This window comes from Ovis canadensis, chromosome 7, assembly GCF_042477335.2.
Source record: "Ovis canadensis isolate MfBH-ARS-UI-01 breed Bighorn chromosome 7, ARS-UI_OviCan_v2, whole genome shotgun sequence".
Classification (NCBI taxonomy): domain Eukaryota; kingdom Metazoa; phylum Chordata; class Mammalia; order Artiodactyla; family Bovidae; genus Ovis; species Ovis canadensis.
Window position 1 is genome coordinate 23,501,631 of NC_091251.1, and position 27,549 is coordinate 23,529,179.

Sequence of the window (27,549 nt, forward strand, 5' to 3'; positions counted from 1 at the left end):
GAACTGAGTCATTGGATAAGACCCCGATGCTGGGAAAGATTGAAGGCAGGAGGAGAAGGGGACCACAGAGGGTGAGATGGTTGGATGGCATCACTGATTCAATGGACATGAGTTTGAATAAGCTTCGGGAGTTGGTGATAGACAGGGAAGCCTGGCGTGCTGCAGTCCAAGGGGTCACAAAGAGTTGGACCCAACTAAGCAACTGAACTGCACTGAACTGCCTCATTACTGTTCACAAGGCATGACTTGGATCTAGTTATATCTGACCCCAGAGACCTAGAGTGACTTCCCATCCCAAACTGAGTAAGATACACACATCCCTGCTGGGCATTCAGGGCTTTCCGCTGCCTGACTCCCAACCAGCCTTTCCAGTTTATCTGTCCTTCCAGCCATCCATGCAGCCCATGCTTCCATGGGATGGATTTAACTACGGTTCCCTGGACCCATGTGTGCTGTCTCTCCTTTTCTGTCCTTTGGCTCTTGCCCTCTGCTGCCCCCATTGCCTGCCCTGCACCATCTCCAGATGCTGAAATTTTCCACATGCAAGACACATCTCAAATTCCTCCTGACACCTTTCCTTATAACTTCGCACCTCCACGACTCTTAACTTGCATTGGATTTGAATGACTTATATGCCTTTTCTCCAGCTGGTTATCAGCCCCCTTAAGGCAGGGACTGAACGTCCCTTAACTCCCATTTGTCTGCTGCAGCACATAGTACAGTGCCCTGTACATGGAAGTGTCTCATGAAGAGACTGAGTGGAATAAATGGAGCCTGAGAAGAGTAGCTTTGCTAGAAAACCATTCCCGGTTGTGGAATTTCTAGATGTATCCAATGTCTGGCTCAGAATCACTTTTGAGTGAATGAGTGTTGAAGACCGTTTGGATGAAGATTTAAAAGAAATGCAGGTAGTGTTTCTGATAGAAATGATCTATCAGATTATTAGTAACACAGGTGATACAATCTTGATAGAAATGAGCATTCTGTAGAAACCACTCGGAGTAGGTAGAGAATATGATTGATTTTCTTGAATCTGGTATGGAGACAAGTTTGCAGGTAGTATCTTGAGTTTGAGTCACAGTTAAAAGTCTTAACAACTGTGTCACCATGAAAACATCTCTGAATCGCTCTTAACCTCAATTTACTATCTTTAAAGTGAAAGTGATAATAGCTACCTTTCAGGGTGATTGGAGAAACTGACTTATATAAAGTATAATAACTTTTTTAGGCTGTGAAGCTCAATAAAAATTTCAGATTCCTATATTAGATAGATAGACAGACAGAGACATCTCTCTACTATTTAAGAAACTGTCTTCCAAAAACTGATGAGTTGGTGAACTCTTGGCTTTCCTTAGCGAAAGCCTCACCTCTCAGGAAAAGCATGAAGACTGCTTCTTCAGCCTAAATTTGACAGCTACAGAAAAACAGTTGGTGCTGTGGAAAGGAAGGGAACTCCAAGAACTAGTGGTGATGACTGGACAGAGCCAGCCAAGCTCCTCAGCCTGCGATAGGAGAAGTCAGATAGTTCAGAATGGTTGTTCTGAAGCTTGCAGGCTAATGAGAGATACAATTTGAAAGAGATGAAAGAGTTTAAAAAGTTAGAATTCTGGAATTCCTTGTCAGTCCAGTGGTTAGGAGTCTGAGCATTCCCTACCAAGGGCCCAGGTTTAGTCCCTGGCCAGGGAACTAAGATCTTGGAAACCACGTTGTACAGCCAAAAAAATAGTTAGAATTCTAAACCAAATACTGAAGGGGAAAAATGAGACACTTATAATACTATTTATTTATGGAGCCATCACAGCAAAGCAAGGCTGTACTGAAGGCCCAGTGCTCATTTTCCCTGTTAACTTTCACTACATTCTTACTAGGCACCATTGAATGAGCTTAGTTTTAAAGTGGCCATATGCAGAAAGTGCAAAGAATTTTCATGAACTTTCAGACAAACTCCCAGAGGGTTGTGTTATTAGTTATACCTTTGGGGATTTCCTGGAAAAGAAAGCTAGGGTTATTTGAAGGCAGATAGATTTACTAAAACTAAGTCCTAAACTTTTAAATCAATTTTATGAAGTCACTTACTATACCTTTCTGAATAATGTAAAAAAGAGAATGAGCTAGATAAATAGTACTATTGGGGGTTGGTAAGTTGCCTCGTAGCAAAGTATGTAGTGTTTTCTGACAAGGCTTTGTCTTCGGCATTGAACTTTTCAATAAATCGTTGACTTGGGTGAAAACACAGACAATATTCTATAATGTTTGCAGCTGGCACAAAACTGGAAAAGACTGTTGAACATATAGGATGCCACCATCAAGATTTCCAAGGTCTTACCAAGCTGACACAACAAGCCACAGTCAGAGGAAATTTAACAATAAGAAATGTAAATCCTTTCTCTGGTAGTGAAAAGGAAATTGCAGATACACAGGCTGAGGGAGACCCCAAAACTAAGATCATGGTATCTAGTCCCATACTTCGTGGCAAATAGATGGGGAAACAATGGAAACAGTGAGAGACTTATATTTTCTTGGGCTCCAAAATCACTGCAGGTGGTGACTACAGCCATGAAATTAAAAAATGCTTGCTCCTTGGAAGAAAGACTATGACAAACCTAGACAACATATTAAGAAGCAGAGACATCACATTGCTGCAAAGGTCCATCTAGTCAAAGCTATGATTTCTCCAGTAGTCATGTATGGATGGAGAGTTGGACAGGAAATCAGTCCTGAATAGTCATTGGAAGGACTGATGCTGAAGCTGAAACCCCAATACTTTGGCTACCTGATGCAAAGAGCCAACTCATTGGAAAAAACCCTGATGCTAGGAGATTGAAGGCAGGAGGAGAAGACAGAGACAGAGGATGAGATGGTTGGATGGCATCACCAATGGCACATGAGTTTGAACAAACTCCGGGAGATAGTGAAGGACACAGAAGCCTGGCATGCTGCAGTCCATGGGGTCGCAAAGAGTCAGACATGACTGAGAGACTCAACAACAACACCCTAAGCATTCTAATCAACAGTGTTAAGAACCACCCAGTATTGAGCTCAGTGCCTGGCACTTACTAGTTGCTCAAAAATGTTTGCTGAATGAATGAACAGATAGGGTGATGCAACTTTTTAAAAAGTTTCTTAAATTTTCAGTTCAGTCAGTTCAGTTCAGTCACTCAGTCATATCCAACTCTTTGCAACCCCATGGACTATAGCACACCAGTCCTCCCTGTCTGTCACCAACTTCTGGAGCTTGCTCAAACTCATGTCCATCACGTTGGTGATGCCATCCAACCATCTCATCCTCTGTCATCCCCTTCTCCTCCTGCCTTCAATCTTTCCCAGCATCAGGATCTTTTCCAATTGGTCAGTTCCTTGCATCCGGAGAAGGCAGTGGCATCCTACTCCAGTACTCTTGCCTGGAGAATCCCATGGACGGAGGAGCCTGGTAGGCTGCAGTCCATGGGGTCACTAAGAGTCGGACACGACTGAGCGACTTGACTTTCACTCTCTACTTTCATGCATTGGAGAAGGAAATGGCAACCCACTCCAGTGTGCTTGCCTGGAGAATCCCAGGGACGGGGAAGCCTGATGGGCTGCCATCTATGGGGTCGCACAGAGTCGGACACGACTGAAGCAACTTAGCAGCAGCAGCAGCAGCAGTTCTTTGCATCAGGTGGCCAAATTATCGTAGTTTCAGCTTCAGCATCAGGCCTTCCAATGAATATTCAGGACTGATTTCCTTTAGGATGGACTGGTTTGATCTCCCTGCCTTCCAAGGGACTCTTAAGAGTCTTCTCCAATACCACAATTTAAAAATATCAATTCTTCAGCAGTCAGCTTTCTTTATACTCCAACTCTCACATCCATACATGACTACTGGAAAAACCATAGCTTTGACTAGACGGACCTTCGTTGGCAAAGTAATGTCTCTCCTTTTTAATATGCCGTCTAGGTTTGTCATAGCTTTTCTTCCGAGGAGCAGGCGTCTTTTAATTTCATGGCTGCATTCACCATCTGCAGTGATTTTGGAGCCCAAGCAAACAAAGTCTCTCACTGTTTCCATTGTTTCCCCATCCATTTGCCATGAAGTGATAGGACCAGGTAACATCTTAGTTTTCTGAATGTTGAGCGTTAAGCCAGCTTTTTCACTCTCCTCTTTCACTTTCATCAAGAGGCTCTTTAGTTCTTCTTCACTTTCTGCTGTATGGGTGGTGTCATCTGCATATCTGAGGTTATTGATATTTCTCCCGGCAATCTTGATTACAGCTTGTGCTTCATCCAGCCTGGCATTTGGCATGATATACTCTGCATACAAGTTAAATAAGCAGGGTAACAATATACAACCTTGATGTACTTCTTTCCCAATTTGGAATAAGTCTGTTGTTCCATGTACAGTTTTAACTATTGCTTCTTGACCTGCGTACAGATTTCTCAGGAGGCAGATAAGGTGGTCTGGTATTCCCATCTCTCTCAGAATTTTCCACAGTTTGTTGTGATCCACACAGTCAAAGGCTTTGGCATAGTAAATAAAGCAGAAATTGATGTTTTTCTGGAACTCTCTTGCTTTTTCAATGATCCGATGGATGTTGGCAATTTGTTTGTTTGTTTGTTTTTGAGAATAATATATAGATTTATTTATTTATTTATTTGGCAATTTGTTTCATATATGATATTATACGTGTTTCAATGCCATTCTCCCAAATCATTCCACCCTCACCCTCTCCCACAGAGTCCAAAAGACTGTTCTATACATCTGTGTCTCTATTGCTCTCACATACAGGGTTATCATTACCATCTTTCTAAATTCCATATATATGCATTAGTATGGTGTTTTTCTTTCTGACTTACTTTCTGGCTTACTTCACTCTGTATAATAGAGTGGTTCCTCTGCCTTTTCTAAATCCAGCTTGAACATCTGGAAGTTCACGGTTCATATACTGTTGAAGCCTGGCTTGGAGAATTTTGAGCATTACTTTGCTAGTGTGTGAGATGAGTACAATTGTGCAGTAGTTTGAACTTTCTTTGGCATTGCCTTTCTTTGGGATTGGAATGAAAATTGACCTTTTCCAGTCCTGTGGCCACTGCTGAGTTTTCCAAATTTGCTGGCATGTTAATGCAGCACTTTCACAGCATCATCTTTTAGAATTTGAAACAGCTCAACTGGAATTGCATCACCTCCACCAGCTTTGTTCGTAGTGATGCTTCCTAAAGCCCACTTGACTTCACATTCCAGGATGTCTGGCTCTAGGTGAGTGATCACACCATCGTGGTTATCTGGGTCATGAAGATATTTTTTGTATAGATCTTCTGTGTATTCTTGCCACCTCTTTTTAATATCTTCTGCTTCTATTTGGTCCATACAATTTCTGTCCTTTATTGTGGCTATCTTTACATGAAGTGTTCCCTTGGTAAAACTAATTTTCTTGAAGAGATCTCTGGTTGTTCCCATTCTATTGTTTTCCTCTATTAACTGTACATTAATATGTACATGTGACCAGATTGGTGGAACCTGGATTCTTAATTATCCAGCCACATCTAGCATACTCTGTCTGGTTGTGAGCACATTTCATAGGGACATTGTCAAGTCAGAGATTACTTTGAAGAGAGTCACTAAACTGGCACCTTTCTGAGCTCTGGTTTTGTTTTGTTTTGTTTTTTTAATACCACATCACAAGTCAAAAAGTTGAAGGAACTGGAGAAATCAAGGAGCCAAACAGAAGACATGAGAGAGATGAAAGTTGCCTTAAAAATATTTGAAGAATATCACTTCGATTGAGGATATGATTAAATCTGTCTATAGTCCTGAAGAGTAAAATTAGGACACACTGGTGGAAGGCAGAGGAAACAGATATTGGCTCTGAATTAGGAAAATCTTGGGGAGTACTCCAAAAGTGAAATGGGTTTTTCTGCAAAGTAATGAGTTCTTTGTTACTGGAAATGTGCTGGTAGAGGCTACATTTTTTATTGAAGGGATTTGTGGAGTGAGATATTAAGCTGGATGACTTATAATGCTAATATTCTGTGGCTCTGCTAAGGCTAGAGAGAGTTCCATGGGCATCAAAATTGCTTTGTAATTTTCTCCTCTAAGGTGACCTTGGGATTCTGTGTACACTCACAACTGTCTCCTCTAAGGTGACCTTGGGAGTCTGTGCACACTTACAACTTTCTCCCCTACCAGGTAGTTGTGTAGTGATGCCTCATAACTTATCCAAGCATAGAGCCCTCTGCAGAAGTTCATTATACTTGCTGTGCTTCCTTTCACTGGATGGTTTCTTTGCTCCGTGTGTATTCTGTAAACTTTACATTGGTTGAAACTGCTATGAAAAAAATTTCCAAACACACATACTGCATTTATCACACCTGGGAGTCACCCACAGTACTTTCAGGAAAAGCAATTTGATGGTTTTCCTTTTATATGTATTTCCAAAGCACTAAAGTTACAAAGATCCAGTGTATAGGGCATAAAACAAATGAGTCAAGGCAAACAAGAACATCCATCACAAGAGACATTAATGGCAAGAAGGCTCTTTTAATATACAATTATTTAAGAAGAAGAGGAAAGGTTGACAGCAGCGGCTTTCATCATATCTTTAAAAGTGCCAAAGAGCAAAGCCATTTGCCGAGCAAAGCCATTTGCCAAGCAAAGCAGAAGGCCCCAGACTACCTTGCCGAGTTTGCTGCCTGGGCAGGCCACGTCACTCTGAACTCCTTAGCCCAAGCAGACAAAATATTATCATTTCCAGTTCTTTAAAGCTGGCATCCTGCTTCATAGCCTTGACATTCAACACATCATAATATTTTTGACTACCCTGTCCACCGGCTTTTCAAAAAGCACCTTTTGAGAATTCCTTCTCAAGTTGATAGCAATACTTCAAATCTTCATTGCTTGCGCTTGCTGCTTCATCTCCTACCAGTCACTGTGATGGCATTTAATCAGGCTAGGTTACGTGGTTCCTCTATCAGGCTAGTACCCAGACATGGAAATGTAGCCATAAAATCAGGCTCCAGATTCTCAAGTACACGCAGACGCTAAGTTTAGAAGGGAAGGATTTATATAAGTAAAGCAATAGAAACTGCTCTTTTTTAAAAGACTGTGGGTTTTAAAAAGTCAGAGTAAACACAAGAATATTTTATCTATTTTTCATTCAACAAACAGTTGTATTTGGTGTTCTCAGATGCTGTGGTGTATGGGAAAATTAGTAAGAAATAGACTCCTTGTCCCAAGATCTTATGCTCTAGTAGAGAAGATAAGAAATAAACAAATATACCTACATGTGTATAGCAGCTTATAGTTTTGCATTTTCTTATTTGACCACCACTGAACAGAAATTAGGAAGGACAACTTTTATTAACTCCTTTTAATAGTTTAAAAACTGGACTCAGGCCCAGGGTAACACAGGCATTAAAGTATCTGAGTTTTGGCTGGAAAAGTACACCTAGCAAAGCACTGAGAAAGTGCTAAGGGAATATGTTGCTGCTCGCTAAGTCGCTTCAGTCGGTCCGACTCTGTGCGACCCCATAGACGGCAGCCCACCAGGCTCCGCTGTCCCTGGGATTCTCCAGGCGAGAATACTGGAGTGGGTTGCCATTTCCTTCTCCAGTGCATGAAAGTGAAAAGTGAAAGTGAAGTCACTCAGTTGTGTCCGACTCTTCATGATCCCATGGACTGCAGCCTACCAGGCTCCTCTGTCTGTGGGATTTTCCAGGCAAGAGTACTGGAGTGGGGTGCCATTGCCTTCTCCAATGGGAATATGAATGAGGCAGATAACTTCCAGTCATGAGGAAGATGGAATACTAGAGGGAGTCAGGTGCATTTGAGCTGGATCTTGGCTTTCAATTTGTAGCAGTGATGGAGCAGGAAGGAGAGGGATGGAGAAGAGAACACTCAGCACAGAAAAAAAGGATGAGAGAGGCTGGAGAAAGCTAGAGAGGTGTGAAAACCAGTTGTTAAAACAGGTTGTCTAGCTTGGCAGTGATCAGCAGAATGGAAGGTGGCTAGAAGGTTAGGTCAGTCCTGGGATAAGTTACACATTAATTGGGAACCACTAGGGAGCTAGTGAAGGATTCCATTGGCTCGCTTGTGTGTTGCCCTGAGAAGGCAATCGTTTGATCAGAACAGTCGTGTAGGCATCTCAAGCTGTCCGTCCAGAAAACCTGCACAGGAAAAGACCCTGAGCAGGAAGATGAGTCAGGAATCTGGCAGAGAAACCCAGAGATGGAACAGCATAGAGACAGAAATGTGTTTGAAGACCTGCAGCCTTTCATTCTAATCAGATGGGTTCTTGGTGCTCATCCTGAGAGAGAAGCAGGTTGAAATCACCAGGCTAACTTGTTTCCGTGAGAAACAAGCAGAACGGAATGTGCCTTAGCTGAAGAAGCAGAGCTGTCCCCAGTGACGGCTGTTTTCCTGAGTGCAGTGCTCCCTGGGGTGCTGAGGGGCAGGGGTGGGATGGAGCCTAAAGAAGACTGCTCCTTCCAGCTCCCAGGCCTGACTTTTCATTCCTTCTGGAGGTGAAGTGATGTCCTGCTGGGTGACTAGTATTCTCCCCTCTGTTCTGCTCCCCTGTGTGTGTATGTGTGGCGAGGAGGGGGCTAAGATTGGGTGAGCTGAGCATGGGTAAAGGGGACAGACAGAGAAGATGGGAACTGGGTCTGTTCTCTCCCTTCTGATGGTGCTGCTTCTGAAGAAGCTTAGGGAGTGTCCCAGGCCGCGGGCTCCTGGCTTGTTGAGTCTGCCTCTAGGCTCAGTATGACTGGTGGGGAAATGTGTTTTCTGAGCCTGCCGACCCTCTGGGTAATGTTACTGCTCTGAAGCTAAAATAAGTATAGAAGCACTTGCAATAAAAAAGAAAAATGAAAGCCATAAGCAAAATGAGAATTATTGGATCAAGTGTGAACAGTAGTAAATGTCAAAGCCTTTGATAATTTTTCTGCTAACAGACCTTGCAAAGATGGAAGTTTCCATAATTCTTTTCCTTTTTTTCCTCGCCTGTTGCTCTTGTCGCAAGACCTGGGAGCGGGAGGAACCTATTTCAATGTTGCAGTGCAATGCAAAGCAAGGCAGAAGTGTGGAACGCCCTTAAATGACAGCGTGATCACAATAGCAGGTTCGGCTGTCTGCAGTGGATGTTAAATTGCCACTCGCTAAACTTTTCAATTTATATGTGAAAAGCTTTCAATGCAGTCATCTAATTATTCACTGAAACTTCATATTCACAACATTTAATGAGCACCTGTTAGGTGGAAATTACTCCATTAGGTAGTATTTATAAAACTAAACTTAACGATTCAGTTATGAAAATAAATCATGACCCACATGGCCTGGAAGGCCTGCTAAAAGCAGGCAAGAGGTCCACTAAAATATGTCTCCTTTGAATTCCACCAGAAATCTCAGCTGGGGGAGAAAAACCACGAGTATTTGTTCTAAGCTACTCTATGTATCCTCTTAAACTGTTAATATGAGGAACAGAGGTTGTGGCCGAAAGGAAAATAAGGAGATCCTGAGTGTATGTTTGTCTGTGACTGGGTTGAGGTCTGGTGGTCTGAGTAGTGTTTTCATTGGCCTGTAAAAATGCTGGGGATTTACAAAACTATTTCAAAAGTAAAGGAATGGAGGTTTTAAAATATTGAATTAGTGCATATGTTTGGGCTCAATTTCCCCCCTCTTTTGTGTATTTTATGCCTCAAATTTCAAGCCATGCTGTTACTATTATAAATTCTCAACAATATTTTTTAAAAGGGGGTAAAAATACTGTTGTATCCCGTATTAAAAATACCTCAAAAATGTCTGCTGCTGCTGCTGCTAAGTCGCATCAGTTGTGTCCGACTCTGTGCGACCCTGTAGATGGAAGCCCACCAGGCTCCTCTGTCCCTGGGATTCTCCAGGCAAAATTCCTGGAGTGGGTTGCCATTTCTTTCTCCAATGCATGAAAGGAAAAGGGAAAGTGAAGTCGCTCAGCTGTGTCTGACTCTTCGTGACCCCATGGACTGCAGCCCACCAGGCTCCTCTGTCCATGGGATTCTCCAGGCAAGAGTACTGGAGTGGGTTGCCATTTCCTTCTCCAATGCATGCATGCTAAGTTGCTTCAGTCGTGTCCAACTCTGTGTGACCCCATAGACGGCAGCCCACCAGGCTCCTCTGTCCCTAGGATTCTCCATGCAAGAATGTCTACCCACGTCTATTTTCTTTCTCCTCATTCCACATTTAAGTCTTACCAATACTTTGCTTCAGGAAGCATAGTGTTGTCCTATAGTCATAGAAAGGCCTTCTAGGCAGTCTGTCCTGCCAGGTCTCACCAGTCCTTCTCTCTCAGTAAGCAAGTGGTGGTGGTCCCGTGGGCACGAGGGAAGATCTCCTGACTCCTCCTGGTTTCTCTCTATACCACGGACCCAGATGCCAACTGCCCCCGCCTCCAGCGATGGTCAAATGGAAAAGCAAATCTAGTCAGATTCTAGAAGGGTGGGGAAATCGACCTAGAACGTCGAATGGATTTGGAGGAAGTCTTCAAAAACACCCTTAAATTTCATAGTGGTGATTATTTTCTCTGGCAATACTGCAGCATAAACAGGTTTTCCTGTCTGGGCAGCACCGAGTTGGCATTTACACTTCACAGAAGAGGCACCTGAAGAGAGATGGTCCTAGTTGCTTGCTGTGAATCATACACATTGATTGTAGCACACTCTGGGTTTACATGTGGAATTCTTTTTTTTAACTTTTTTGAATTATATAAGTAATGCATAAGTTTCTTGCATAGAAAGATCAGACAATGAAAATGAAGAAAAAAACACATATCACCAACCACCAGAAATGACCATACAAATATTTTCTTCTAATTTTCTGTCTGTGTGTATACTGTATGTACATACATACATAGTTTTTTTTTTTTTTGAGCAAACCTATACTGACCCATAACTTTTTTTCACTCCACATAATACTGAGAATATCTTTTTATGTAAGGCAGTGGCTCTCCCATGGAGTCTTTCTTTTGCATCCATGGATACCTTTGGTTTTCTAACTGAGCATTGTTAAAATTTGAAAATAGGTTTTACTGAGGGATAATACAATAGATTACACCTGATTCAACATCTGCTTACAAAACCCCATCCAAGCCTAGCATTCTTGAGCCATGGAATAAACCACACTCGGCTTTATTTTTATTTTTATTTTTTTTTAGTTTTTTATTTTTTAAATTTTAAAATCTTTAATTCTTACATGCATTCCCAAACATGAACCCCCCTCCCACCTCCCTCCCCATAACATCTTTCTGGGTCATCCCCATGCACCAGCCCCAAGCATGCTGCATCCTGCGTCAGACATAGACTGGCGATTCAATTCACATGATAGTATACATGTTAGAATGTCATTCTCCCAAATCATCCCACCCTCTCCCTCTCCCTCTGAGTCCAAAAGTCCGTTATACACATCTGTGTCTCTTTCCCTGTCTTGCATACAGGGTCGTCATTGCCATCTTCCTAAATTCCATATATATGTGTTAGTATACTGTATTGGTGTTTTTCTTTCTGGCTTACTTCACTCTGTATAATCGGCTCCAGTTTCATCCATCTCATCAGAACTGATTCAAATGAATTCTTTTTAACGGCTGAGTAATACTCCATTGTGTATATGTACCACAGCTTTCTTATCCATTCATCTGCTGAAGGACATCTAGGTTGCTTCCATGTCCTGGCTATTATAAACAGTGCTGCGATGAACATTGGGGTACATGTGTCTCTTTCAATTCTGGTTTCCTCGGTGTGTATGCCCAGCAGTGGGATTGCTGGGTCATAAGGTAGTTCTATTTGCAATTTTTTAAGGAATCTCCACACTGTTCTCCATAGTGGCTGAACTAGTTTGCATTCCCACCAACAGTGTAGGAGGGTTCCCTTTTCTCCACACCCTCTCCAGCATTTATTGCTTGCAGATTTTTGGATCGCAGCCATTCTGACTGGTGTGAAGTGGTACCTCATTGTGGTTTTGATTTGCATTTCTCTAATAATGAGTGATGTTGAGCATCTTTTCATGTGTTTGTTAGCCATCCGTATGTCTTCTTTGGAGAAATGTCTATTTAGTTCTTTGGCCCATTTTTTGATTGGGTCGTTTAATCAACTTGCCTGACTTCAGGCTCTACTACAAAGCCACAGTCATCAAGACAGTATGGTACTGGCACAAAGACAGACATATAGATCAATGGAACAAAATAGAAAGCCCAGAGATAAATCCACACACATATGGACACCTTATCTTTGACAAAGGAGGCAAGAATATACAATGGAGTAAAGACAATCTCTTTAACAAGTGGTGCTGGCAAAACTGGTCAACCACTTGTAAAAGAATGAAACTAGATCACTTTCTAACACCGCACACAAAAATAAACTCAAAATGGATTAAAGATCTAAATGTAAGATCAGAAACTATAAAACTCCTAGAGGAGAACATAGGCAAAACACTCTCAGACATAAATCACAGCAGGGTCCTCTATGATCCACCTCCCAGAATTCTGGAAATAAAAGCAAAAATAAACAAATGGGATCTAATTAAAATTAAAAGCTTCTGCACAACAAAGGAAAATATAAGCAAGGTGAAAAGGCAGCCTTCTGAATGGGAGAAAATAATAGCAAATGAAGCAACTGACAAACAACTAATCTCAAAAATATACAAGCAACTTATGCAGCTCAACTCCAGAAAAATAAACGACCCAATCACACTCGGCTTTAAATTCTAGTCCCGTCACTTACTATATCCTTGAGCAAGTTACTTCGCTTATCTGAGCTTCACTTTCCTCACCTCTAGTCAATTCCAGTTTCATAGGGTTGCCATGAATAGAATATAAGCGTTTAAAACAACCAGGGGCAGCACCCAGCCCCATAGTAGTGCTCGGGAAACATTGGTGAATGAATGAATTCATGCCCTGAGGAGCTTACTTGGATGTGAGTTGACTTTCAATGTGTCCTGCTTGTTCAGTGTACTCATCATGAACTGAAATTATATTGTCTGTTTTCACACTTACTACTTACCGTCTCTTTTCATGAGTACAAAACATCCCAGCAACAGTGGGTGGCCAGTGCACACAAAACGTTGAACATTTATGGTCCTGACTCGCTTGCATCTTTCCGATGACCTGGCCTTGTCACTGTCACCTGGAGGCTGTTCGGCACAGAGTCAGCCCTCTCGTCATTCACTGGTCCGTGTGCTTGGTTCCAGCCGTCCTCCGTTACCTGAAGAACGATGGGAGGATTCACCTGGTGGTTTTCAACAACGTGCAGCTGGCTGACGGCAGGAGGCACAGGCTGCTGCTGAGACTGACCAACCTCCACCGGGGGGCTGGCTCCGTGGAGCTGTTCCTGGACTGCACCCGCGTGGACTCCATCCACAACCTCCCCAGAGCCTTTTCCGGCCTCGCCCAGAGTCCCGAGGCTGTGGAACTGAGGACTTTCCAGAGGAAGGCACACGTAAGAACCCACAGACCATTTTCCAAAGTGGAAAGATGGTTTCTGAGAATGCAGACGAGTGGGCTGAGGTCAAGAATGGGTCTAATTCTGACTGCATATTAGAATCACTTACTGCACTTAAAAACCAACTGCTAGATGGCCCACACTCCAGACAAATCAGAGTCTGTGGAGGTGGTGCCTCGGCATCAGTTGTTTTAAAGATACTGATTCTAATGTGAAGTCAAAATTGCGAGCTACTCCTTTAGATAAGTGGAGACTTTGGGCATATAATTATAAAGTAGAAAAGGAATAGCAAAAACTTTTAAACTATCTTAGGGCAGTAAGATGATCTATTTTTAATCTTTCATAAAATTATAATTTTTTAATAGAAGTAAAAAAGAATGATTGGAACTTGCCAAGCACCAGGAACAACATTCTTCCATAGGTCTTACTAGAGCATCTCTAACAAAAAGAACCTTATTGCCAACTTACTTCCATGAGGCCTTACATATCACTTCACTTCTGTCTTCTGTTTTATGCCACGTTGATGGTATTTTTTACAGTATGTCATTGCACCTACTGTAGAAATTGCCACCTATATTTCTTCTATAATTTTGTTATTTATAGGAAATACTCCATTTCCTATAAATAATTAGTATTCTTTGCCTTTTCTAATTATTACTATAACTGGTCATAGTTCCTGAGTTTCATCTGATATGGAAGTCCATACTAAAATCAATAACCATGTTCACCCACTGTGGCCCATATTGTTGTTGTCTTATTTATCACAATCACAATTTTCCATTTCTGTTTCATTACTTCATTATATGTGCTTTAACTAATTTATATATGCTTGTATAGTGTTGGCCAAAAAGTTGATTTGCGTTTTTCTGCACAATGTTATGGGAAAAATCTGAACGAGCTTTTTGTCCAACCCAGTACCAAGGTGTTCTGAGCCCTTTGTACAAAGAAGCAGGTTATAAACAGCAATTTTGGTTATAACTAGGAATGCTGAGAAACTTTAGATACTGATATAAAAACTGTGAATCAGATACTAGAATTTGTGCTTAAAATATGAAGAGCATTTTCAAGCAGAAATTTCAAGACTAAAATCTAGGTTTGGAGAGAGAAAAGATATATAGTATAGATTTATAGAAAGAGAAAAAAATTAATGGAAAGATATGCTAAATTTTATTTCTGAATCCCCAAAGTAGCCCAGATAGAATGACAGTCAGAAATTATGTCTCTATTTCAGCAATTTTACTATCCACCACCAAATAAGTCAATTTCTAAAAGCCAAGGTCATCAGAAATAGATGGAATTTTTTGGATTTTTTTCCCAAAAAATTCTACTTCCTTAGATTGTCAGCAAGGACCGCAATGCTCTGTCTTCATAGTCATCTTCTCATTTACTCAGTCAGTCAGTCAATATGCACATTCTAGGCATTAGGTATCTCATAGCTGGCAAAATAGTCATGGCCTCCATAGAGCTTATGGTCTGGTTCCAACACAATATCTGTTACATAAAACGTGTTGCACACATCTTAACTTAATTGAAAAGCAGAGTGCCTTGGAAAATCCTCAGCACACTCATGTCTAAAATAAGGATGAAGACCTTACATCAGCAGTTAACATAAACGTTTTCTATCATCTGTGTATAAAATAATGGGTACAAGTAAAAGCTACAAAATTAAGGGGTGAGAATAGTAACTTGATGACTAACAATGAATGACTGTTATCATCCAGTAATATGAAAATACATGAAAATGTACAACAATATACATCATAGAATATACTGTGTATTCTTTCTCATAATCCAAGGAAACCAGAGACTTTGCTAAAACCTGGAGCCAAGACATCCTAAAAATAATAGGGTTTAAAATTGGGATCAATGTCTTATTCATTGCAGTCTAAACTCCATAAACAGACAATTCTTTTTTTTTTTTTTAAATTGTGAAATATATTTTTAATGGGAAAAATTAACATTTATAGAGTTGGTAGTTCAGAAACTAGGAGAAAATCACAAGACCTAGAAATCTGGGGGAATCTAAGTATTCACATAGCTTATAAACCTCCCAGAAAAAACTCCAGAATTATTATATTAACAATTGTTTTCTTTTTTTTTTTTAATTTTCTTTTTTATTTTATTTTATTTTTTTTTAATTTTAAAATCTTTAATTCTTACATGCATTCCCAAACATGAACCCCCCTCCCACCTCCCTCCCCATAACATCTTTCTGGGTCATCCCCATGCACCAGCCCCAAGCATGCTGCATCCTGCGTCAGACATAGACTGGCGATTCAATTCACATGATAGTATACATGTTAGAATGTCATTCTCCCAAATCATCCCACCCTCTCCCTCTCCCTCTGAGTCCAAAAGTCCGTTATACACATCTGTGTCTCTTTCCCTGTCTTGCATACAGGGTCGTCATTGCCATCTTCCTAAATTCCATATATATGTGTTAGTATACTGTATTGGTGTTTTTCTTTCTGGCTTACTTCACTCTGTATAATCGGCTCCAGTTTCATCCATCTCATCAGAACTGATTCAAATGAATTCTTTTTAACGGCTGAGTAATACTCCATTGTGTATATGTACCACAGCTTTCTTATCCATTCATCTGCTGATGGACATCTAGGTTGTTTCCATGTCCTGGCTATTATAAACAGTGCTGCGATGAACATTGGGGTACATGTGTCTCTTTCAATTCTGGTTTCCTCGGTGTGTATGCCCAGCAGTGGGATTGCTGGGTCATAAGGTAGTTCTATTTGCAATTTTTTAAGGAATCTCCACACTGTTCTCCATAATGGCTGTACTAGTTTGCATTCCCACCAACAGTGTAGGAGGGTTCCCTTTTCTCCACACCCTCTCCAGCATTTATTGCTTGCAGATTTTTGGATCGCAGCCATTCTGACTGGTGTGAAGTGGTACCTCATTGTGGTTTTGATTTGCATTTCTCTAATAATGAGTGATGTTGAGCATCTTTTCATGTGTTTGTTAGCCATCCGTATGTCTTCTTTGGAGAAATGTCTATTTAGTTCTTTGGCCCATTTTTTGATTGGGTCGTTTATTTTTCTGGAGTTGAGCTGCAGAAGTTGCTTGTATATTTTTGAGATTAGTTGTTTGTCAGTTGCTTCATTTGCTATTATTTTCTCCCATTCAGAAGGCTGTCTTTTCACCTTGCTTATATTTTCCTTTGTTGTGCAGAAGCTTTTAATTTTAATTAGATCCCATTTGTTTATTGTTGCTTTTATTTCCAGCATTCTAGGAGGTGGATCATAGAGGATCCTGCTGTGATTTATGTCTGAGAGTGTTTTGCCTATGTTCTCCTCTAGGAGTTTTATAGTTTCTGATCTTACATTTAGATCTTTAATCCATTTTGAGTTTATTTTTGTGTGCGGTGTTAGGAAGTGATCTAGTTTCATTCTTTTACAAGTGGTTGACCAGTTTTCCCAGCACCACTTGTTAAAGAGATTGTCTTTACTCCATTGTATATTCTTGCCTCCTTTGTCAAAGATAAGGTGTCCATATGTGTGTGGATTTATCTCTGGGCTTTCTATTTTGTTCCATTGATCTATATGTCTGTAAACAGACAATTCTTAAGAGGCTCCTACCACAAAAGAACTTGTTTACCGTGAAGGAAAAGGGCCTTTTCTTTTCTCCAAGTCGCCTTGATGAACTCTCATCAAGACCACACTGGATGCCAGCACTCTCCTAAGCTGCTGGCTGCTTCCATATTTGCTTCAGTCAGAAGGGCAGGGCTCGCGAGCTTCAGGAAAAAATGCAAACCCACAAAATTATGTAAGATGTCAGAGTCCAAGTATTCAGGCCTACTGTGTTATGAAAATTGTGTGAGTCTGCATGCCCACTGGCTTTTGAATGGCACCACCAATGTGTGGTATGAATCCAATTTCTTCCAGGACTCTTTGGAAGAGCTGAAACTGGTGGTGAGAGGCTCGCTGATCCAGGTGGCCAGCCTGCAAGACTGCTTCCTGCAGCAGAGCGAGCCACTGGCCACCACAAACACAGGTATGTGTTCTCAGGCCTTTTGCTCACCTCCATCAATAAACCCCCAGGCCTGTGATGGGCTGGGTCCTATCCCCGAAGGGTGGGCTATCAGCAGGGCAGTGTATAGGATGTGTCTACAGAAATCAGGCTTTTTGTGCCAAAGTCCAGGGCAAGAGGTATCTTCATTGCATTTGTGTTTGTATAACTCATAGGAATTTGGACTAACTAGAGCCGTGGCATCATTATCATTATTTTTTAGGCGAGTTAGATGAATTTTACCCCATGTTAGATTCTCATACCCTGAGTTTTTCATCATGATAATTCTCTGGGAAATCATTTGTTTTTGAGTCACTGTAGAAATAGCTGTCACTTTCTGACGCTCCTTTCCTTCCGCTGTTCCTACAGGAGACTTTAATCGGCAGTTCTTGGGGCAGATGTCACAACTAAACCAACTACTAGGAGAGGTGAAGGATCTTCTGAGACAGCAGGTAACAAGCTGGATGGACCATCAGAAAAGCCCTATAACAGAGACGCTGTCTGTTGGAGCTGATAGCACTGCAGGCCTGCAGAGTCAGGGAAGGGCCTAGAGCCAGACCTCAGGTGGCCCCATGCAGCCTGCTGCCCTGGGGCTCTGCTGGAAGGGCTCTGAAACTAGGGGGCTGTCAGATGGTAAACATAGCTGGGCTCCAGGCAGAATGGGGCTCCAGGCCGAATGGGAGCCACCCAGGGCCGTGTTAACATTTCTTTAGGTTCTGTTTCACAGTTGGCCACTCATGGATTCTCTCATTCCTGGATTATACATCAGGTACTCCTTTTCCATCTTTTTTTTTTTTTTTTCCCTTCCCATTTCTAAAGGTCAAGGAAACAACATTTTTGCGAAACACCATAGCCGAATGCCAGGCTTGCGGTAAGTGCTTTTCTAGTAACTGGCACGCTTCTGAGTTGGACCAGCAAGTGCGGACTGCGAAGGGCCGGGGTGGGGCGGGGTGGGCTCCGCTGGCTGCGGTCTGTGGAGGTTTGGCACCGAGGTGGAGGGAAGCGAAAAGAAACTCACCGGGAAGCTGAACCACATCCTGTATCAGCTCTATTTTCTTGGTGGTTTGGAAACCTGTGGATGATGGTTTTTGTCTAGGTCCTCTGAGCTTTCAGTCTCCCACCCCCAACACCCTGATACCCGTGGTGCCCGCGGCATCCCCGACAGCCCCAGTGCGCCGCTGTGATTCCAACCCGTGTTTCCGCGGCGTGCGATGCACGGATACCAGAGACGGCTTTCAGTGCGGACCCTGCCCCGAGGGCTACACAGGAAATGGGATCGCCTGTTCCGACGCCGATGAGGTGAACAGTCAGCCAGACAGAGGGGCCTCCCTCGGTATCGCTTACAGCCTACGGCTTATGGGAAGAGAGCCCAGGTGGATAACCGAGGGCTGACTTGGGTTGACCTCCAGGCCACATAAAAACGACTCCCTCGGGAATCTTCAGAGACCTATGGGTGGTGGGGAGGCGGAGGCGCGACCTACGGTTGTGGCCGCCTTCCTTGTACCTCCTGTCTGGGCTTCCCACCGCGTCGGTCCCTGTTGCTGCAATGCTGAGATTTCAGCCTTCGACTCTGCCACTGATTCTCATAAGCAGTCTCTGGGACTACTGTGATTTTATTGTACACGTATGAATGTGGAAAGGGAACGATCTGCGTCAGGGTATGTTTTAGGGGTTGCAACTGATTTCTTAAGGCTTCCAGGAGTGAGAGGAATCTCAAACCAACAAGACCTTTTGAGGAGGCCCCACAATCTGTGAGTAACCAAATGTGCCCAGAGACCGAGCCAGAAAGACATGTAGGGCAAATACAGGCTGTTTGGCCAACTGGCAAAGCCTCTGACAGAGACTGTTTCAAGACCATAGTTATCCAATCACTGGTCCAGTCTCGAGGAAGGCAGTGTTCATAGTGGGTGGCAAGGCTGCCCCCAGCATCTGCCTTTGTCTTTCCATCAGATGGTAAAGAATCTACCGGCAATGCAGGAGACCGGGATTCAATCCCCCGGTCAGGAAGATCCCCTGGGCAAGGGAATGGCCACCCACTCCAGTATTCTTGCCTGGAGAACCCCATGGACAGAGGAGCCTGGCAGATTATAGTCCATGGGGTCACAAAGAGTCAGTCACAACTGAGCAACTAACACTTTCACACTTTCAGGCCAGAGGAAGGCTGGAAGGAGCTTAGCTTACATACATGCATCCTACAGACTTGTGGTAGCCGATTACCGCGCCAGGTAGTAAGCAATCAAGACGATCTCTAGTCATCCCTCCTTTGGAAGAGCATCTGCACATGTTTCACAGAACTGCATGTGGTTCTTATCTGTGAACTGGAATTTTCCTTCTTTTGAAAGGGCAGGAAGTGGTCATGTTTTTTACATTAGTTGAAGTGACTTTAAAAAAAAAGAGAAGAATGAATCTCCTAGACTGTGAGAGCCGTGCAGCAGCCATGGGCTCAACGGGGTCCAAAGTCAGGAACAGCCCCTGATGAACCATGTCTTACTGAAGATCGAGCTGCCCTGGCTTGATCTTCTCAAGGCCTTTTTCTTTGAGTAGTTGCTTTAATAATGCCTTTGGACTCAGTGGCCACCTGACAAGTGGTCCAGGAGCACTGTTCTCTCCCAGACATTTTTAAATTCCAAGTTACAATATCAGGGAGTTTGCCCTGGAAGGTGGACTGGTTAACATTAGGGCCCTTTCCACTCGGCTGTGCTTCATTCTATATTATAGCGAAGCTCACAACAAGGTAACCTCCAGGCCGTGTGGGTCAGAGATTCTATGAGTCACTATGAAATTGGAAGCCTTTATTGCCTTTGATTATTTCAGCCCCCCCAAAATGGATAGTTAAGTGATTCCATAAGTTTGTGCAAAGAGATGAATGGATATTTGAGCGTGTGTTCTCCCTGTGGCCACAGACTGAATTTTTGTTTCTCTCTAGTGCAAGTACCACCCCTGCTATCCTGGCGTGCGCTGTGTAAACCTGGCTCCTGGCTTCAGATGTGATGCCTGCCCGGTGGGCTTCACGGGGCCCATGCTGCAGGGCGTTGGGATCAATTTCGCCAAGACAAACAAGCAGGTGGGCTGAAGTGGTGGTCTTTTGATCTTTAATCGCCAACAGGAAACCTTTGGTAGGTTCCCGTCTCTTTCCATTCCACAAGGGTGTGTGGAATGTCCTCAGGCACTGTGGGCACATTAGCAGGTTTTTCCAACTCATTTCTGAATATACGTGTCCATCAAGGCTGGTGAGGAGCAAGCTAGTCAACTGGGATCATCGAGTATCTTTAGAAAAGCAGTGAGGGCAATGAGACCGGATGTGTGGCTGGATCTGGGCTTATTTTCTTGGTAGCCGTTTGAACGATTAGTGACACAATAACGTAAGAACTGGGGAAACAAATAAAAGCTTTGAAAAATTAGGTCATGTCTATAGAGTCATTGTTGCTGATCAGAAGCTGTTTTAGAGATGAGAGGATTTCAAGAGTAGAAGTAATCCCCTGGGGAAAACCCCCTTTCTTCTTATATCGGCTATAAATTGCCATAAAGCTCTTGAGCAGTTTGTGACAGTCTCCATTTATTTCTTGATGTTCTACTATATCCTGGTCATTATTTAACTGACTGACTGTGAAATTCTTTCTGATGTATTCAGCCCTTAAAAATGGTTGGTCTATAAATATATTTTACTACCTTAGGGAAATTATTCGCTTTGAAGAGGACAGAGGTTCATTATTTCCTAGCTGCCTATCAAAGAATTCTAGAGGGCATCATTTTTTAGGCTGGAGAAAGGAGCCAAGCTAGACACAGAGGGATGGCAAGAAGTCATTAAAGTAATGACCTAAAGCTTTACTTCCTCTTCTGTAAAGACAGAATCGTCAAGACTAAGCCAAGGGAAACAGACAAGAAGAAATAGCAGGTGCCTTATGTAAGCTAGGAAGGAGCCCTTCCAGAGGATTTCCAGTATGGTAGAAGGAACTCAAGTCGAAGGGAGCCAACTCGCTAACATTTAACAACAAATTTTAATGCATGACCAATATCAAAAGAAATACAAGGAAATGTGCAGGTTCTAGAAACAAAGTGGGAACTCAGAACCAGAGCTGTAGATGGAAGCTGATGCCACAGCAGCTCATGGGAGATGGAAGATGGGTATAGGCCCTCCAAGTGGGAAGCTGGGGTTCATGCACTGTGTGGGTATAGCAGATACTTCTGGAAAGACCTAACACCCCTGAAGAAAGCCAGAAGCCTCAGAGAGCTACCCTCCTCATTACAAGGAGATGAAAAAACTTCCCTAGCCATCCCCCTGCAAATCAACAGGAAGCTCGATGTCAGTTTTGGGACATGGTTGACAGCAAATCATGGTTCCCCACAGCAAATCAAAGCTCCAAGCTTGTACAACATAAAGTTGTGAGCTCCAAATCTGTGTTAGACATAGCATGCAGAAAAAAAGCCCCAAAATTGACGTAAAAACTATAGCCTTAGAGAAATAAAATCCCCAGGGCCCTGGCTGATATCACTTTGTGAAGAGACTCCAAAACTCAGGGCCCGTGGGACACCCTCAAGCAAAAGCAAGGCCACTAAGGATATCCTCATAAACAAAAATGTAATTTATATAAAGAAGCTACCCTGAGGAGACATGACAAATATAAAGTGAGTTCAGAAGGAGAAAAGGAAAAAATAGATGCCATAGTTAAGGGATAGGGCAATGTTGGAAAAAATATATATAGTCAGGTTTTTAAAAATAACCAAGTAAAATTTATTCAGTGAAAAACATAATAACTGACATCAAAAATAAAATAGGTGAGCAAAACAGCTAGCAGGGCATTTATTGTCTAGAAGGTATGTCTAAGGAAATCATCTGGAATATAGCACAGAGAAAGAAAACTATGGAAAACAGGGATGAGAGGTTAAGGGTCAAAAGAGATTAAGAAAGTCTAATATTTCTTTAAGTGTAGTTACAAAGAAGGAATAGAAGGAACAGGAGCAGACGGGAACTAAGGATTTTTCAGAACTGAGTAAAGATAGGAATCCTTGAGGAGAAGAAATGCATGAGTCCCAGGCAGAATAAAGCAGAACCTTCCTGAAGTTGTGGAGTAGACTAATCATGTTAAGATTCTGAACAACTTTAAATACCAAGGAGTCAACTATCACTTGGAATTAGGTTGAGCCCAGACCAGTGCAGACACAGGGAGATGGCCAAAACGGTGCTCTGATGACCAGCCACTCTGAAAGTCCATGTTGTTGCTTCAACCAAAGATGTCAAAACAAAGCAAAATGTATTTGCCTGTCTACTTAAACAGTGCGCCTCTTTCAACTTTTCCACGCTAGGTCTGCACTGATGTTGATGAGTGTCGAAACGGGGCGTGTGTTCTCAATTCTATCTGTATTAACACTTTGGTAAGTATGTTTCATGGTTCTTGTTATTGATGACCACTTGTTAAAACAAGTGTGTGTCTGTAAATCATAACCCCAAGGCAGTAGAGAACATAGGGGCATAATAGATTTGATTTGCAAATGAGGATAAAAGTTTGTGCTGAGGGGCTTCCCTGGTAGTCCAGTGGTTAAGGCTTGACACTTTCAATGCAGGGGTTGCGGGTTCAGTCCATGGTTGAGGAACCAAGATCCCACATGCTGTGCAGCATAGCCACAAAATAAAAAGTTTTGTGCTGAAAGAGTTTTTACTGTAAGAGTAATGGATAAGTAATTTTTTATATAAGAATAACTTTATGATGGAATTCCCTGACAATCCAGTGGTTAGGACTCTGTGCTTTCGATGTCGAGGATGCAGGTTTCAGTCCCTGGTCCAGGAACTAAGATCTTGCAAGCAAGAGTAGCGTGTCCAAAATAATCATTTTCAGAATGCCAAACTTGTTCTTTACCATCTCTCCAAGTTGCAGTGTTGGGCTTTCGGATGAATGTTTATTTAATAAAATATTATCATTCTTATATTTTTTACATAGGAAGAGCTTCTTAGTTTTGTATTAATAGTTCAGTATTCCGGAATAGGCATTTTACTGGTGACAGTTCCCAAATGGTATTCATTGTTTTTACAGAACTTCTCAAAAGTCATTTGTATTAAATTAAACTGTTTAACACTTAGGGGTCTAAATTGCAACTCTTTGGAAATGGGTTTTATTTCTGGAAGTTCTGTTGACTTTTTCAGGATGGTAGATGTATCAGAATAGACCGTCAGGAAAGAACCAGTGACTCCAGCCACCGCTGCCTCTCGCTTCCCTGGTGGTTCAGCAGTAAAAAAATCTACCTGCCAATGAAGGAGATATGGGTTCAATCCCTGGGACAGAAGATCCCCTGGAGAAGGAAATAGCAACCCACTCCACATACTCTTGCCTCAGAAATCCCATGGACCGAGGAGCCTGGTGGGCTACAGTCCATGGGGTCGCAAAGAGTCGGACAGGACTGCGCAACTAAACAACATCACTGCTTCTCACTCACTGTATGTTCCTGGGAAAGGTTTTTAATCTCTAGGTTCCTAGTTTCCTTATATGTCAAAGCATTTTATAAATATTGCCATTTACTTTAATCCTTACAACAATCTGTCAGTAGGCACTATCATTATTCCCATTTCACAGCTGAAGGAGCGGAGGCCCAGTAAAGTTAAATAATTAGGCGAAGACCACACATCTCGTAAGATGTCCAGTTTGCCTGCAGAACCGTTTTTATTCCTGACACTGCCTGCTAATATACTGGGACTTCCTGCTTCTTAGCTTTTTACCAGGAGAAAGCTAGTCTGCAGAGATAGATCTGGGAGATGCTGATGTGAAGATAATAACTAAAGCCACCCTGGGAGGAGAAAAGTAGGCAGTGGGATTGTCTAGAAAGTAGAACTCTAGAGAACCTCAAAAATGAACAAGTAGGCGAAGGAAGGCGAGCAGAGGAGCAAAGAAAAGCAGAGAACTGACCAAAGGCAGTGGTCCAGTGAGGCTAACAGACCAAGAAATATCACTGGAGGGAATTTCCTGGCAGTCCAGTGGGTAGGTCTTTTCTAGGGCCCAGGTTCAATCCCTGGTTAGGGAACTAAGGTCCCACAAGCCCTGCGGTGCAGCAAAAAAAAAAAAAAAAAAAAGGACCTTCCCTGGTGGTCCAGTGGCTAAGACTCCATGTTCCCAATGCAGAGGGCCTGGGTGCTATATCTGGTGAGAGAGCTAGCTCCCGCATGGTGCAGCTGAAGATCGTGTATGCCACAGCTAAGTCCCCACACAGCCAAACAAATCAATATTTTTAAAAAATCACTGGAGAGCATCTTTTGTGCTTAGTGATTAAGGAGCTGTGAGTGACTAAAATCATTGAATTGTATACTTTACATGGGTGTCTTTCATGGTATATAAATTCTATCTCAGTAAAGCTGTCTTTAAATAAAAATTCAGGCTTGCCTATCCCAATGGACCTGACAGCTTGTTTGCCAGGCTTCTTCCACACCAGCCCACCTCATCAAAAATCCTCAGTGCTAGGCCACCAACAGTTCTTTGTCCATCACTTGATTTAAAAAAAAATAATAATAAAAAAAATTTTTTTTTCTAACTTGCCTTTTAACCAAACCGTACCCTTTGTCCCCAGAGTAAATTCTCTCTCTCCACCTCCCAGGGCTTCATTCAGGTTTTCACCCCTTTCCTCCTTGTCCCCCACAGTGGAGCTGGCAAGACCAAGCAGCTCCCCAGCCAGCCTTCTGCCTTTGGTTCTGTTCTCTCATGTCTCTGTGGCTGGCTGTGGCTTCCAGTCTGCTGGTGTCTCCCTCAATATTCACACAATGTTATAAGACACACACATTACAGAGCCAGGCATGTGGCTTACTTCATCCTGGCATCATCAAGTCCACGGATAAATAGACACCACCATAGGCCCTTTGCTCCCAGGTCTGAACATCGTCTCGCTCTGCTCCTTGCAGGGATCTTATCGCTGTGGGCCTTGCAAACCAGGGTACATCGGTGATCAGATGAGGGGATGCAAAATGGAAAGAAACTGCAGAGATCCAGAACTGAACCCTTGCAGTGTGAACGCCCAGTGCATCGAAGAGAGGCAGGGGGATGTGACGTGTGTGGTAAGTAATCTGCTGCTTGCTTCAGAGTAAAAGTACTCAAAAACGAAAGCAATTCCATCAAAATAAATGAAGGATGTGGCTGTAGCAGAGGCAGCTGAAGTTTGTGGGGAGCAATCTGAAGTCACCTAACCATCAGCCACCTTTGCTCTCTCTTGACCATGGGTCAACACCGTCTTCCTGGGCAGGTTGGTGGTGGAGTCCCAGCTCCCATACACCCTCTGTGGGAGGCCCAGGAGGTGAGCCCCAGGACCGGGGGGAGATGGCTTCCCTCGACTAGTCCCTCGATAAGCTGCTGGTTTACATGAGCACACTGCCCTTCCTCATTGTCCTCGCCCCAAGGACATCCAGTTTCCAAGTCTGGCCTGACACTCCGGGAGATGAACTGCCCTGAGTAAACCCTCCACCTTCCACAGCACCAGCTGTTCTCTGTGCCCACCTCCGCCAGGCTCAAGAGGAGCTCCTGAGCACTCTCCTTCCCATGCAGCTCCCGGCCCAGGAACCGCCTGGGGAGGGGAGGCCGGGGAAGAGGGCAGGGCACTTCAGCCTCGCGAGGGTCTCCCACCACTCAGGTGTGGAGTGGGCCCTTGGTGAGGAATGGAGCTTGTTACTGCCATCCGTCCCCAAACCCCCAGCCCCGGAGTCCTGGGGACTGGGGGGCTTCTAGACATGGCTAAATAGTCCGTCTTCAGCTGTTCACATCCTGCTTCTTCCTCCCTGGGGAGGCAGGCCCCTTAGAGTCTGGTGTAGCAGTCAGCCTAAGCAGCAGGATGGATTCTGGGAGACTTCTCCCTTCTTCATACCGCGGACTTCTTTACCTTTTTGTTCTCAAAATTTTCTACTGTGAGCATATGGCTTTCAAATAGGAAGAATGAGGAGAATCAAAACCAAGTTAAAGAAATAACTGTAATACCATCCCCTCTCTCCAGTGGTACAAGTAATTTGTACAAGGTACTGACAAGGGAATGACCTGGGTTGAAGGGGGAGAAAAAAACCCAACAATTTCTTTAATTCCTATCAATGGGGCTTGTTTATTCCCATTGAGAGGCAAGCATATATCTATGTTTAAATCCTCATCTTTTGTGAACAAATTAACAACTCCCCTGGGATGGTGGGTGATGGGGCTCTTAATGTGTTTTTCAATTTGTAATAAGGCCCAGCGACAGATGGTGAAGGATTAATACACTTGGAGTGACTACTAAAATAATTTAATCTGTCAGAAAATGGCTCATTAAAAACGTATTTGTTCCTAGAGGAAATTTTTTTCTTCATTAAAATGAGTCAAGGACGATGCCCCCATGGGTGTGCTTTCCAGGCCTTCTAAAGGCCCTACTGAAACAACTGAGCGGAAATAAGGGTAGTTATGGGAGGGGTGTCTTTGGAACCCTGCCTTCCGTGTCTCTGGTTGCAGAAGAGGGGTGTACGTGATTGAGAACAGACAGGCTGCAGCCTAGGAAGTCTTAAATCACCTTATTTTGATTAATGAGGGCAGGAAATGTAACATTAACTCGTGTCAAGTTTCTTTTCCCTTGGCCCTGACGCTGTTCCCCAGACTCTCACCCCTCCTCCCTCCCCCCACCTCACTGGCTCCTTGTCGCTTTCCAGGCTGCTTTGTCCCTTGTCCCTTCTGTTCTGCCTGTTCCTTCAGGTACCTATCCTGCTCCTGGGCTGAGCTTCAGGGACCACCTCATACCCCGGACACCCTTATGGAAGGATTGCCTTTCTCTTAGGTTTATCATTCATTCTTTAACCGGGCCCACTAGGATATGGATATGAGGGGGAGAACTCATGTTACCCAAATACATATGGCAGAAGACATTGAACTGGGACAGTCTTGAGTTCAAGTCCCAGCCCTGAGACCTTGGGCAAGGGACTTCACTGCTCTAAGTTGACTCTTTTGTAAAATTGGGTAATGATGACCTTGTACCATCACTGTAAGGACTGGAAAAAATGCCTGTAGAGTCTGGTCTGGAATAACTGTTACTTTAATGCCTATTCTACTAGCAGTGAAGCTTGCCCTCAGCAGCTGGTGGTGGCAGGCAACTTGGGTAGACTTTTTC

The 27,549-nt window shown here is 43.1% G+C and overlaps 1 protein-coding gene across 1 annotated transcript in view; it reads left to right on the plus strand.

The window, feature by feature from the left end:
- THBS4 (thrombospondin 4) overlaps positions 1 to 27,549 on the plus strand; it is a 57,326-nt gene that overhangs the window by 14,683 nt on the left and 15,094 nt on the right. Inside the window, exons 3-10 of the mRNA XM_069597602.1 lie at positions 13,187 to 13,434; positions 17,337 to 17,445; positions 17,830 to 17,912; positions 18,280 to 18,331; positions 18,557 to 18,759; positions 20,387 to 20,524; positions 22,765 to 22,833; positions 25,340 to 25,492. Of these exons, the coding sequence (XP_069453703.1) occupies positions 13,187 to 13,434; positions 17,337 to 17,445; positions 17,830 to 17,912; positions 18,280 to 18,331; positions 18,557 to 18,759; positions 20,387 to 20,524; positions 22,765 to 22,833; positions 25,340 to 25,492 (1,055 nt within the window). The remainder of the gene's footprint in view (positions 1 to 13,186; positions 13,435 to 17,336; positions 17,446 to 17,829; positions 17,913 to 18,279; positions 18,332 to 18,556; positions 18,760 to 20,386; positions 20,525 to 22,764; positions 22,834 to 25,339; positions 25,493 to 27,549) is intronic.